Here is a 13,853-nt window from a genome sequence, read left to right on the forward strand (position 1 = left end):
GGTGTGGTGGTACATGCCTGTAATCCCAGCTACTCGGGAGGCTGAGGCAGGAGGGTTTTATTTTATTGCTTAAACCCAGACGCCGGAGGTTGTGATGAGCCGAGATTGTGCCATTGCACTCCAGCCTGGGCAACAAGAGCAAAATTCTGTCTCCAAAAAAAAAAAAAAAGAGTTGGTATTGAACTCTTGGGTAATACTTCAGTTTCAGCTTTGGGAAACATATATTGAGTTTGGTATTTAAAGCCATTTCTGTCCAGATACCAGAGTTACAAATAGCTGAGTACTCTAGGAACGAGCATTTACATGCTCTAAACTTGTCTAAAATGGATTTCTCACATCAGTCAGCAGCAGAGCTTGATTGAGATGCTTGTTTCCAGAGTTACATGTTTTTCCAGAAATTAACAGGTGAATGTCATTTTTATTCTTTCTGTTCTCTCTGCTTAAAATAATTGGCAACTTCATAGTGTATCCAGAAAAAAACCACGAATGGTCCAGTTTAGGTGAAAGTACAAATTGGTCCAAGATGACTAACGTGAGAAAGCCTATAATGTCAAATGTTGGTTTCAGAAGGTTGGTTTTTTTTTGCTGGTGGGAGTTGATGCTGCACACATTTTGTTTTGTAGGGGGTGAGTGGTGCATTGACAGTGCTTATGAAGGATGCAATCAAGCCCAATCTCATGCAGACATTGGAGGTGAGCAGAGTGACTCCTGCCTTCCTGAATTGGTTTTAGACAGTCAGAGCAGAGTGGTTATAAAGCACACTTAACCTGGGTAGTCGAGACCTTCCCCACTTGCTCATCTCTTTTCTTCCCATTCTTCCTCACACTTGTGACTGGGATGTTACTGAAATAAAAAAGATGACTTTATATTTTCCCTCTGGGAAGTATTTTTCCTTCTGATTCTAAATCAATTCCATACCCTGAGTGTGTGATCCCACTTTGAAGCAGGATTGGCAGCTCAGCTCACGGTGTCCTGGTTTCCACAGGGCACTCCAGTGTTTGTCCATGCTGGCCCATTTGCCAACATCGCACACGGCAATTCCTCTATCATTGCAGATCGGATGGCACTCAAGCTTGTTGGCCCAGAAGGGTTTGTAGGTTAGTGTTTTTGCAACACCAACGAATAGACTGTATGTTTCTTTTAACATCAGGGAAATGGGATGTCATATTTACTGTTGCTTTCCTCCTTACAGTGACAGAAGCGGGATTTGGAGCAGACATTGGAATGGAAAAGTTTTTTAACATCAAATGCCGGTATTCTGGCCTCCGCCCTCACGTGGTGGTGCTTGTCGCCACTGTCAGGGCTCTCAAGATGCACGGGGGCGGCCCCACGGTGAGTGGCGAGTTGAAGCATCTGATTATCGGCAGTGTGCTACCAGCCAAAAGGAAGTTGGATGACTTCTGCCTGTTTCTTGATTGAGCTGCTTATCCTCGTGATTGATAGGGTGCAAAAGCAAGGGATGGGCAGACAGCCCTTGTGTTGGCCACCTGATCAGTTACAGGCACTGTCAGCGCTCAGCATTTTAAGAGGGCCAAAATTGGCTGTCTGGCCTACCTTTCAGAGGAGAACATCTGACAATATCTAAACCCCTCCAAGGACGTGTGCTTGGCTAGCCCCACAAAAAAACTGTTTTATGTTCAGACTGTTCTTTTTAAATCTTCATCCCTCTGTGTAGTGATGCTGGCAACCAGCCAACCAAACCATTTAGCTGAGACAGAGGTCAGTCCCTTCTTGAGTAGTTCATGCTGGGCAGGGCCTCCAACAGCCTGGGGAGGGAGGGAGGAGAGGAGAACGGTGCATCTGCCCAGGGCCACCCTGGGTAACAGAGAAACAGGTAAAGCCTAGCTCATCCTCGCTTCCAGCCTGAATTTTGTGTTTCTCTGAACCCTACTGTTTAGAATTTCTCTGAGTAGAAATTCCTACTATTTTTTTTTCTTTATTTTTTTGAGACGGAGTCTCCCTCTTGTTGCCCAGGCTGGAGTGCAGTGGTGTGATCTTAGCTCACCGCAACCTCCGCCTCCTGGGTTCAAGCCATTCTCCTGCCTCAGCCTCCCCAAGTAACTGGGATTACAGGCATGCACGGCTAATTTTGTATTTTTAGTAGAGACGTGGTTTCTCCATGTTGGTCAGGCTGGTCTTGAACTCCTGACCTCAGGTGATCCTCCCGCCTCAGCCTCCCAAAGTGCTGGGCATGAGCCACTGCCCCCAGCCAATTCCTACTACTTTTATCCTGGTATTTTAACACCTTTTCTTTAGGGCCTACATGAAAAGACATGGTGCTAGTTTTCTGAAATCATTTGAAAAACTATTGAATTCCTGTCCTCCAGGATCTTGTACTGTAACTTAGGAAATAAGGCCTCCCTCACCTACAGGATAAAAATCAAATTTCTTAATGTAGTGGTCAGGGTTTGTCCTGATGTAGTGGTTCTGTTTCAGCCTCAGAACCTCTTTGCACTCTTGACAGTTACTGAGGGCCTAAAAGAGCTTTTTTGTTTATGTAGGTTATAGCTATTGGTATTTACCATATTAGGAATTAAAACTGAGTTACATGTTAACATAAAGAACTTTGTAAACATGAAAATGAACTATGTTTTCCCAACAAAATTTAGGCATTATACATTTTTCAGATCTCTGTGTCTGGCTTAATTGAAGACAGCATTTGATCTGTTGTGACATCACATGTCTTATAACCTTTGGAAAAGTCCATTATATCCTCAATGAGAGAATGATAATGAGAGTAAAAGGGCCATAAGATGTTATGGCATCTTATGGAAATAGTTTCGACCTCATGGACCCCTTTGAAAGATTAGTCCCCAGAGCACACTGGGAACGCTGCCATAACAGCCCCAGCACCCCTGTGCAGTCTTAGTTATCCCTGACATGCCAAAGACACTCCCAACCCAGCACACCCCTTTCTGCTAGTAGTGCAGTATAGACTCCCCTTTTCTTCCCAATCACAACTGACATTCCTCTCTCTTGCACCCGTCACTCACCCTCACACTGCTGCACCTCCTTTCCTTGCTTCCTTCTCGCCTCACAGTGAGGATGATGTCACATAATGTCACACATGGAGAGGAGCATTTGCACATGGCCCTGTCAAGAGAGCAGGCCTCCCGCTCCCTTTAGCTTGCCAATGGGAAGCCACCTATAAGGTCCTTGCTTCTTGCTCTGCCTCCACATGGCCCCTTCAGGAGCACCGTAGTCTCACTGTGCAATGGGAGAGGACGGAGCTTCTTAATCACCATCCACTGCCTATGGTGGGGCCCATGAGATGGACACCTCCACCTACTTGCTCATTTCTGTGAATGCAACAGGGCTGAGCCACTGCATAGATCAAGGCGGGGGTCGGGTGGGGATCAGGCACCTCCATCCTTTAGATATACTTTAAAATAGAGAAAGAAAATCCTTCTGTATTTCCTCTCTTGTTTATACTGTTCCTGCACCACAGTTCAGCTCCACCAATGCCGGGTTGGCACTGTGGACCAGGACATGAAACCATTGCAGGGCTCATCACGGACTCCATCGACAGATATCCTAGGGTGGCTTCTGCAGGCCCGACAGCTGCCTCTTTCCCCACATTCCCCTTGACTTCCACCCCCACTGCTATGGCCTTCACTCAGTGAGTCACTGTGCTTGACTAGGGTACACCCCTTTCCACCTCTCCTGCCATCAATCTGGTCCTTCTCACCTTCTTAATTCAGACCACAAAGTTCTCCCATGCTGCTCAAAGCAGTCGTTTTTGTTCTGTGCTGTGATTGGTCACATGCCTAAGCCTTTAGGGCAGGAAATAATCTTATACTACTGTACAACCTGCAAGCGTTGCAGACTTTTGCCTTTAACAGATGACAAGGACCATTTTTAAGCTAGAACATTTAAATAGGAAATGCCTCTGACTCTGTTTCTTTTCCTTCCAGGTCACTGCGGGACTGCCTCTTCCCAAGGCTTACATAGAGGAGGTAACCTCAGTTATTTCTCGTCATGTGTCCTAGAAAGCATCACACCCTGAATCAGCATTTCTCCACCCCTGTGACCAGGGTGCAGGATGCCAAAAGGCCTGCAGTGTGCCGAGGAGTTATATTAAATGACTAGATAGGGAAGAGGCACCTCACAAAACAGAATTGTCCCACATAGGGTGCCAATAAGCCACTGCCCTAGACCAGTGGTTGCTTCTCAGCGGGGTGATTTTGACCCCGGGAACATTTGGCAATGCCTAGAGACTTGTTTATTGTTACAACTGGAAGTGGGGAGTGCTACTGGCATGTGGTGGGTAGAAACCAGGGCTGCTGGCTAAACATCCTATAATGCACAGGACAGCCCCCCACAACATTACCCAGCTCAGATGTCAGGAATGTGAGGTGGAGAAACCCTGTCCAAGACTAACAGCAGTTCCCCTCCATGGGCTTCCCTGCATTGGCTGGGTAGGTCCCAAATGCCATTCAGATCAGAAGTAGAGACCTTTTCTGAAATGGCTTCTTCTCTGCAAATTTAAATCCATATTAAAGGGCCAAGATACGTGGTCAGGATTCTGGTTGTTTTTCTAGGCAAAGCTTCCTAGATATATATAGCATCAAACAGGAGCCCAGAGAACAACTGTGAGCTCAAACCTTTTCATAGTTATGTCATTTACCATTAAAGAAACATTTCTAAAGCCAGTTTGGGGTGGTTACAGGAGAGACAGGCCATCAGATAACATGGCAAGGTCACCTGCTCTCACTGCTAATTCAATTTTTCTGCCTTTTTGGAAGCTATTATCAAGCAATACAGGGTCACTGTTAAGGCACCAAATGAAGTATTTCAAAATTGGTTAGAAAAAATTGCTGGTACCTTCAGTCTGCCTGTCTTCTGAGTTATGGTTTGCCTTTTATGGTCATTTGTCTGATTCACGCGTAGGAGGGAAATTCACAGTTCTGGCCCTCCTGCCACCCCACAGCCTTTCCTGTGTCTAATTACAGTGACTGCCCCTAGCTGGCCCAGCTGGTATCTTCATTTAAGAAATTCTACTTATTTAAAACTGTTCTCTATCAGCCTTACATATTAATTGGTTTTCATGTGACTAGAAGTAAAGAATTAGCAGTGTTCTTTAGAAGCTCAAATAAATCATAATCTCAGTTTTCAATTATTAAAGGAAAAAAGCATAATCACATTTATAATGAACCCAGTTGTTTTCTACCTTTTATCCTACCTATTTCTGCTTTTTTGGGATCCACAAATATTACTGCTGGGTTTTGCTTATAATTCAGTATATGTATTTTTATAGAAGACTCTTTTTATTCTTAAAATACTTATTGTATTGTTAAGCCTACAATAGTAATACACCCTTTGTAAAAATCAATAATTATTATTAAAGATTAGAAGAATATAATGTATGTGAGTCCTCTTAACAGTTCGGTGCATACTTAACATTTAAAGAATTATACACATGTATTTTTGTGTTTGTCCTAAAATGGAATAATTAAGCTCTCGATGGTTTTGCACCTTTAGTACATCTTGGACAGGTTCCATGTTGACACAGATGGGTCTCACTTTTATAACATCTGCATGATAAATATTTATTGAGTGTTTATATTGTAATTCATTGACTGGAGTGCAGAGGTGTGATCATAGCTGCAGCCTCTAACTCTTGGGCTCAAGCAGTCTTCCCGCTTCAGCCTCCCAAGTAGCTGGGGCTACAGCAACATGCCACCACACCAGGCTAGTTTTTTAATTTTTTGTAGAGACAGGGTCTCCCTATGTTGCTCAGGCAGGCTGGTATTGAACTCCTGGGTGCAAGTGATCCTCCGATCTCAGCCTCCCAAAGTGCTGGGATTATAGGTGTGAGCTACCATCCAGCTTGGTTCTTTTTTTTGTGACAGAGTCTTGCTCTGTTACCAGGCTGGAGTGCAGTGGCGTGATCTCGGCTCACTGCGACCTCTGCCTCCGAGGTTCAAGTGATTCTTCTGCCTCAGCCTCCCAAGTAGCTGGGATTACAGGCATGCACCACCACGCCCAGCTAATTTTTGTATTTTTAGTAGAGATGGGGTTTCACCATGTTGGCCAGGATGGTCTCGATCTGTTGATGTCATGATCCGCTCTCCTTGGCCTCCCAAAGTGCTGGGATTATAGGCATGAGCCACTGCACCCGGCCCTTTTTTTTTTTTTTTTAATTAACGTTTCAATTGTAGAGATAGGGTCTTGTTATGTTGCCCAGGCTGGTCTCAAACTCCTGGGCTTAAGTGGCTTCTCCTGCCTCGGCCTCCGAAAGTCCTGGGATTACAAGTGTGAGCCGTTGGGCCCAGCCACTGGCCTGGGTCATAAAGATAGTATTTATCTTATTTATTTATTACCCTTGTTCATGGTTGAATTCATTAAAACCTTTGAAAGCATCACTGCTTACTTCATATTTCCACTGCACTCCAGCCTGGTAACAGAGCAAGACTCTGTCACAAAAAAAAGAACCAAGCTGGATGGTAGCTCACACCTATAATCCCAGCACTTTGGGAGGCTGAGATCGGAGGATCACTTGCACCCAGGAGTTCAATACCAGCCTGCCTGAAGTATTTCCTGGCAGTATTTATAGCAGCCATATAACAAATACCTCTTCTGTGCCAGCCACTATGTTGTTAGGCTCTGTCTTCTTTTTTTTTTTTTTTTTTTTTTGAGATGGAGTCTCACATTGTTGTTGGGGCTAGAGTGCAGTGGCGCGATCTGGGCTCACTGCAACCTCTGCCTCCTGGGTTCAAGCGATTCTCCTGCCTCAGTCTCCCAAGTAGCTGGGATTACAAGTGCATGCCACCACGCCCGGCTAATTTTTTGTATTTTTAGTAGAGACGGGGCTTCACTATGTTGGCCAGGCTGGTTTTGAACTCCTGACCTCATGATTCACCTGCCTTGGCCTCCCAAAGTGCTGGGATTACAGGTGTAAGCCACCGTGCCCGGCCGGCTCTGTCTTCTGATGGAAGGGTCTGTGCTGTGCTGAGTAGAGTCAATTTGTATTATCATACCCCTATGAATACATAAAATCCTTAAACGCAATTTGTAAATATAATTTGGGTACGAGTAACTAATTCCCTTCAAGCAGCAAATAAGCTATAATGATGTGGCATAATGACAGCAAATACATGAGCTCTTGTTTTCTCGAAGGCTGGGAAACAAGCACAGCTCCACTCTAGTGCCATAGGCTGGAGTGAAAGCTGCAGTCCTCCATAGCATACACTCACCGTGCTGGAAGAAATGCACCAAGGGACCTGCTCCTTTCTTGGCCTCCTTATCCTGACAGTGAGTGGCTGCTGGCACAAGGAGGCTGTTTGCCTTTGAAGAAGAACCTGCAGTGGTTTTCAACTCTGATCTCATAGACCTTTCACTGTTGTTTTTACAGAACCTGGAGCTGGTTGAAAAAGGCTTCAGTAACTTGAAGAAACAAATTGAAAATGCCAGAATGTTTGGAATTCCAGTAGTAGTGGCTGTGAATGCATTCAAGTAAGTATGGGGCATAGAAAAGGATGAATGTGGAAAATGGTCAGGAAACATCTCCTGGAGCTGATTATACAGTACTGCTTTTAGCTTTATTTTATTTTTCAGTTACTGCTATTGGTTATAGCCTGCGGTTTTAGCCTGTGCTGTGACAGGCACTGTGTATGTCACAGTGGGCTAGCCACCTCACCCACTGAGGGTCCCGAAGTCAGATTCAGCTCCTGTGGGCCCCCTTCCTCCCCACTGGGGGAAGTGGGTAATACACAAGCCTGAAGTTCAGCGTTCCTTTCTCATCTTTAGAGGCCTTTTATGCTAATGGAAGATCATAGGCCTATAGTGTTCCGTTATTTTACTAGATCTGGTGGGATGTTGTCTTGACAAAGAATTGGGCAGATTGCACTGGAAGGAGTTGTACAAGAACTTGTGTGGGTTGTTTAGATATTGCAGTGCTGGTCTGGGTTTTGTTATAATGGCCTCACCACAGTAGAATCGGAAGCAAAATTCTTAAAAGCTAGTATTTACTGATTTCTTGTGGGGTACTGGGAATTTTCCAAGTACTTCACATGGATTTACCAGCTGAGTCTCATGACGTCCCAGTGAAATAAGTGCTGTGATTATTCCCATATTATCCAGGTGGAAATTGAGGCACATAAAGATTAGGTAACTGGCCAAAAGCCACCAGCTAGTAAGTTTTGGAGCTGAGATTCAAAACCAGGCTGAATTTATTGGTTAGGGTTCATTTATCAGTGGGTAATTCACATGAGGTTTAATGGCAAAAAGAAGACAGATTCTGTCTTCTCCAGCTGTCTTCCATGCTTTGATATGAAGTGCTTCCTTTACAGGACAGATACAGAAGCTGAGTTGGACCTCATCAGCCGCCTTTCCCGAGAACATGGGGCTTTTGATGCCGTGAAGTGCACTCACTGGGCAGAAGGAGGCAAGGGTGCCTTAGCTCTGGCTCAGGCTGTCCAGAGAGCAGCACAAGCACCCAGCAGCTTCCAACTCCTTTACGACCTCAAGGTGGGTGACTTGCAGTATGCAAAAGAAGAAAAAAGTCAAAAAGGGCACCATGAGGTTTCTGTGTGACTACGTCTGTTTAGAGCCACATGCTTCGCAGCTTCAGCCTTGTGGTTTGATTCCGATGTAGGTGAGTTACACAACCACACAACCACAGCCTGGACTCTCAGCTGTGGAAGGCTTTTTTTTTTTTTAGAGCAGTCTTGCTCTTTCGCCCAGGCTAGAGTGCAGTGGGGCAATCTCAGCTCACTGCAACCTCTGCCTCCAGGGTTCAAGCGACTCTCCTGCCTCAGCCTCCTGAGTAGCTGGGATTACAGGCACCCACTACAACACCTAGCTAATTTTTGTATTTTTTTTAGTAGAGACATGGTTTAACCATCTTAGCCAGGCTGGTCTCAAACTCCTGACCTCGTGATCCACCTGCCTTGGCCTCCCGTGCTGGGATTACAGGTGTGAGCCACTGTACCCGGCCAGACAGCCTTTTTATTAACTATGCTGCTGCTCACTTACAGAGGGGATTTAGTCAGGAATACCCCAGGGTGGTGGGGGAACCGTTGCTCATGTCCTAACTTTGAAAAGGGTCAAAGTACAGGTGGCAGAAGAGAAGGTTAAATATAGACCAAATGTGTAATTCATTGCAGCCTTTAACACAAGGCAACAACCATGATGTAGCAGATTGGTAAGGGGCTGCATGGAGCTCACAAAATTTTTCTGATGGCTTCTCAGTAATAGGGGAACAAAGCGTGCCTCCCAAGCTCACTTCCTGGTAAGGTGCTGCTCAAAGTGCAGGGCCCTCATATGCAAAACCAAAGTACTCCAGGAAGCTTCATCATTTGTTCCATCACTGAGCAAATTAAATTACACCTGGTCTAAGCAGAGCCCTGCTTACTCTGATACAATAAAGCTAGTTCAGGAAAAGGCTGTTCTTATTATAGGGTTGTGTTTTGTTTTCATTTATCTGTCCAATGTATTTCAGATGTGATTTGACATTAACTAGTACAGAAACAACATTTGGAAACATTGTAGGAACATGTGATATATATGCTGCAGTTAATTCTGCTCCTATTCTCTAGGCTAGTTTTTGGCTTGGTTTTTTTGTTTGTTTTTGTTTTAAGACAGGGTCTTGCTCTGTTGCTCAGGCTGGAGTGCAGTGGTATAGTTATGGCACACTGTAGCCTCAACCTCCTGGGCCCAAGTGGACCTCCCACCTCAGCCTCCTGAGTAGGTGGGACAACAGACATGTACTAGCAAGCCTGGCTAATTTGTTTTATTGGCTGGGCATGGTGTCTCACACCTGTAATCCCAGCACTTTCGGAGGCCAAGGTGGGTGGATCACCTAAGGTCAGGAGTCAGAGACTAGCCTGGCCAACATGGTGAAACCCTGTCTCTACTAAAAATAAAAAAATTAGCTGGGTGTGGTGGCGAGTGCCTGTAATCCAAGCTACTTGGAAGGTTGAGGCAGGAGAATTGCTTGAACCCAGAGGGTGGAGGTTGCAATATGCTAAGATCATGCCACTGCACTCCAGCCTGGGCAATAAGTGAGAAATTTCATCTCAAAAAAAAAAAAAAAAAAAAGATTTATTTATTTATTTTTTGTAGTGACTAGGTCTCCCTGTATTGCTCAGGCTGGTCTTGAACTCCTGGGCTCAAGTGATCCTCCTGCCTCCCAAAGTGCTGGGATTATAGGCCTGAGCCACTGTGCCTGGCCTGGCTTGGTTTTTAAAAGATAATCATAGACTTTAAAAAACAGCCATCAAGAAGTAGAAGGAATAAACTTACTACTTTTGAGTTGTAGCGTTCTCTTATTTCTCTTTGCCTCTTGCAGATATAATATACTTACAGTTAATTAACATTGACACTGACATTCTCCTGTTGAGCTTTGGTTTTATAGACAAGTTTTAAAATCTGTTCAGCAATCATCTTTTTAGAAAAATGCCATAAACACAAATTTGCACACAAATGCAAAGCATTTATAGGCACCTTCTCTAGGCTTAGCACCCAAGGCTGGAAGCCTAGTCCTTGAGGACAAGCAGGAGACCTGGAAGAGTAAGGACATATGGACTTTATAACCCATTTCTACTTGGAACTTTTATGCATTCTGGCAAACAGGAGGCTGCCACTTTTTGTCTTACTCAGCGTCTGTTACTCTTAAATCACCCTTTCACCAAAGTGCTTTTGCTTCAGAAGTTCTAAATGTGCCTTGGCATTTATAGCACTCCAGTTATGAGATGCATATGAAAATAATCTGTGTTGCATCTTTATAAAGTCCTTATTGAATATTCACTTTATTCATGCCCATTTCACAAAGCCCCTTCATAAATTATCACTCTTTAGTTCAGAAGGGAATTTTTGTTTTTATAGATAGAGTATTGCTCCTTTTAAAAACAAAACTTGGCTGGACACAGTGGTCACACCTGTAATCCCTGCACTTTGGGAGATCAGGTGGGTGGATCACCTGAGGTCAGGAGTTCGAGACCAGCCTGACCAAAATGGTGAAACTCCGTCTAGTAAAAATATAAAATTAGCCAAGTGTGGTGGCACATGCCTATAATCCCATCTACTTGGGCTGAGGCAAGAGAATCACTTGAACCCGGGAGGTAGAGGTTGCAGTGAGCTGAGGTGGTGCCATTGCGCTCCAGCCAGGGCAACAAGAGCGAAACTCCGTCTCAAATACATACATATATATATACATACACACATACATACATACATACATACATCCTTGCCTAATATGTTCTTTTAGCTTTAGTTGCTAGGGAGTATAGAGCCAGATATGTTGCCTAATTTCTGTAATTTGCTCATCCAAATTACCCGTGAGTAGCTTTCCTTCTCATTTCCTTTAGGCAACCTCTCCCTATGCTGTTCTCTCTGAATCTTAATGTCCTGAACTAGTCTACACAGCATTTCAGAAGCCAGCTCCCGTTCTCCGAAGACTCTGCCCCAGAGGAAACCGCCCATGGGACTGAGGCCCTCACCAGTTAGACTGTTGGTCTCTGTCCACTGTACTGTTTGCTTCAGGTGCCACAGAAGGCAGACACGCCCAGTGTGTGTTGATCATGTAAATCACTGGGTTGTTTTTTTCCTAATACCTAGGTGATATTACTGTTATGACTATTTCCCAGTTCCTGGTGCTTGCACTTAATCAATTGTGTTAAGGGTAGCATCTGCCTCATATACAAACTGGGAGTTATGTAGATGGACACTAGATGTCTTATTATTTCATAAACGGTGTCACTAGGCCTGTTTTGCCAAGACTGATCTCCAGATTGGAAGATCTACTTTTTAATTTTATTATTTTAAAATTGCTTTTATTTTTTAAAGAGACAGAGTGCAGCTATGTTGCCCAGGCTGGTTTCAAAATCCTGGGCTCAAGTGATTCTCCTGCCTTGGGTTCCTCCCAAAGTGCTGGGATTACAGGCATGGGCCACTATACCCAGCCAGAACATCTACTTTTTATTTATTTATTGTAATTTTTTTTTTTTTTTTTTTTTTTTTTTTTAAGAGACGGGGTTTCACCATGTTGGCCAGGCTGGTCTCAAACTCCTGATCTCAAGCAGTCCACCCACCTTGGCCTCCCAAAGTGCTGGGATTACAGGTGTGAGCCACCGCGCCCTGCCTCTACTATTATGAAGAAATAATTATTCTTGGGTAGTCAGCAATACTGTTTATGATGTACCTAGTGAGAGATTTTAAATATGTACTTATATAAGTACATATTTTTATATATAGTTTGAGGTTGATTGGGTTAGGAACACTTTTTTTCTCTTTTTTTGAGATAAAGTTTCGCTCTTGTTGCCGAGGCTGGAGTGCAATGGTGTGCTCTCAGCTCACTGAAACCTCCACCTCCCGGGTTCAAGCAATTCTCCTGCCCCAGCCTCCTTTTATCTCTCTCTCTCTCTATATATATCTGTATATGTAGATATAAAAACTTTACCTCTGTGGGACATTTTCACTTATAAAATCTGAGGCTTGGTATTAAAAGAAAGTGTTCTTCGCAGGACGCAGTGGCTCATGCCTGTAATCCCAGGACTCTGGGAGACAGAAGTGGGTGGATCACCTTAGGTTGGGAGTTTGAGACCAGCCCTGACCAACATGGAGAAACCCCGTCTCTACTAAAAATACAAAATTAGCCGGGGGGTGTCTACTAAAAATACAAAAGTAGCTGGGATTATAGGCATGATGGTGCATGCCTATAATCCCAGCTACTCAGGAGGCTGAGGCAGGAGAATTGCTTGAACCCCGAAGGCAGAGGTTTTGGTGAGCTGAGATCGTGCCATTGCACTCCAGCCTGGGCAACAAGAGGGAAACTTTGTCTCACATAAAAAGAAAGAAAGTCTTCCTAACTCAATCAACCTCAAACTATTTGCATATGTATATATATATAAACCATCTTCTGCCCCTTTTAGGGACTCTGACCTAGAATGTGGCCATGTCCTGGTTAAATGTCCTTACATATTTCCAGTCATTATGTCTGGACCATGACTTTGTCTCTTGTTCATTAGCTCCCAGTTGAGGATAAAATCAGGATCATCGCACAGAAGATCTATGGGGCAGACGACATTGAATTACTCCCTGAAGCTCAACATAAAGCTGAAGTCTACACAAAGCAGGTAGTTGGTTAGTTTGTCCTTTCAACTCTGCAAAGCAGGCCTTCAAGTCACAATCCCTGGGTCCTCCCGGCCCTGCCAAGCACCCATTACTTCACTTCTCTGGGTGGTAGCCTTCTCTCCTCTGAAATACTGGGTTTGGATTAGACGGCACAGTTCCTGGTTCATATAGGTGATATATGAATGTGTAGAAATCCATGAAGAAATATGGAATGTCTTACCAAAATATTGAGAACTTCTCCGGTTTTTTTTTGAGACAGGGTCTGGCTCCATTACCCAGGCTAGAGTGCAGTGGTGCAGTTTTGGCTCACTACAGCCTCTGCCTCCTAGGCTCAAGTGATCCTCCCACCTCAGCCTCCTGATTAACTGGGCCTACAGCCATGCACGACCACACCTGGTTAATTTTTGTATTTTTGTAGAGATGGGGTTTTGCCACGTTGCCCAGGTTGGTCTCAAACTCCTGGGCACAAGCAGTCTACCCGTCTCAGCCTCCCAAAGTGCTGGAATTTACAGGCATGAGCCACTGCACCTGACCCTCTCCAATTTTATTCTCATATCTACTCCAAACTATTTTTTAAATTGGTTTTATTTTTATTTCCATAGATGGAAATAAAATATTCACTTGTGGACTACAGTTGTACTTAACTCCTCACCCAACAGAGTTCTTTTTTTGTTGTTGTTTTTGGAGGACAGCGAGGTATAGATGTATATAAAGGGAGTTGGATGTTTCAGATAAATTGAAGAATCCATGTAATCACAGGGCCCAGATGGTCATTGCTG

General features: G+C 44.3%; 2 protein-coding genes across 3 annotated transcripts in view; one reads left to right on the forward strand and one right to left on the reverse strand.

The window, feature by feature from the left end:
• Positions 1 to 13,853, reverse strand: part of LOC105725186 (coiled-coil domain-containing protein 170-like) — a 119,427-nt gene that overhangs the window by 95,094 nt on the left and 10,480 nt on the right. The gene's annotated exons all lie outside the window — the stretch shown is intronic.
• The window catches only part of MTHFD1 (methylenetetrahydrofolate dehydrogenase, cyclohydrolase and formyltetrahydrofolate synthetase 1), a 73,016-nt gene that overhangs the window by 53,867 nt on the left and 5,296 nt on the right, over positions 1 to 13,853 (forward strand). For both annotated transcript variants that reach the window (XM_064374928.1, XM_021669068.2), the window contains exons 19-25: positions 624 to 692; positions 986 to 1,097; positions 1,193 to 1,332; positions 3,915 to 3,956; positions 7,355 to 7,455; positions 8,292 to 8,469; positions 12,969 to 13,076. In XM_064374928.1, the coding sequence (XP_064230998.1) occupies positions 624 to 692; positions 986 to 1,097; positions 1,193 to 1,332; positions 3,915 to 3,956; positions 7,355 to 7,455; positions 8,292 to 8,469; positions 12,969 to 13,076 (750 nt within the window). The remainder of the gene's footprint in view (positions 1 to 623; positions 693 to 985; positions 1,098 to 1,192; positions 1,333 to 3,914; positions 3,957 to 7,354; positions 7,456 to 8,291; positions 8,470 to 12,968; positions 13,077 to 13,853) is intronic.

Source organism: Aotus nancymaae, unplaced genomic scaffold (assembly GCF_030222135.1).
Source record: "Aotus nancymaae isolate 86718 unplaced genomic scaffold, 86718_ANA_hifiasm-v0.15.2.pri h1tg000011l, whole genome shotgun sequence".
In the NCBI taxonomy this organism is placed as follows: Eukaryota; Metazoa; Chordata; class Mammalia; order Primates; family Aotidae; genus Aotus; species Aotus nancymaae.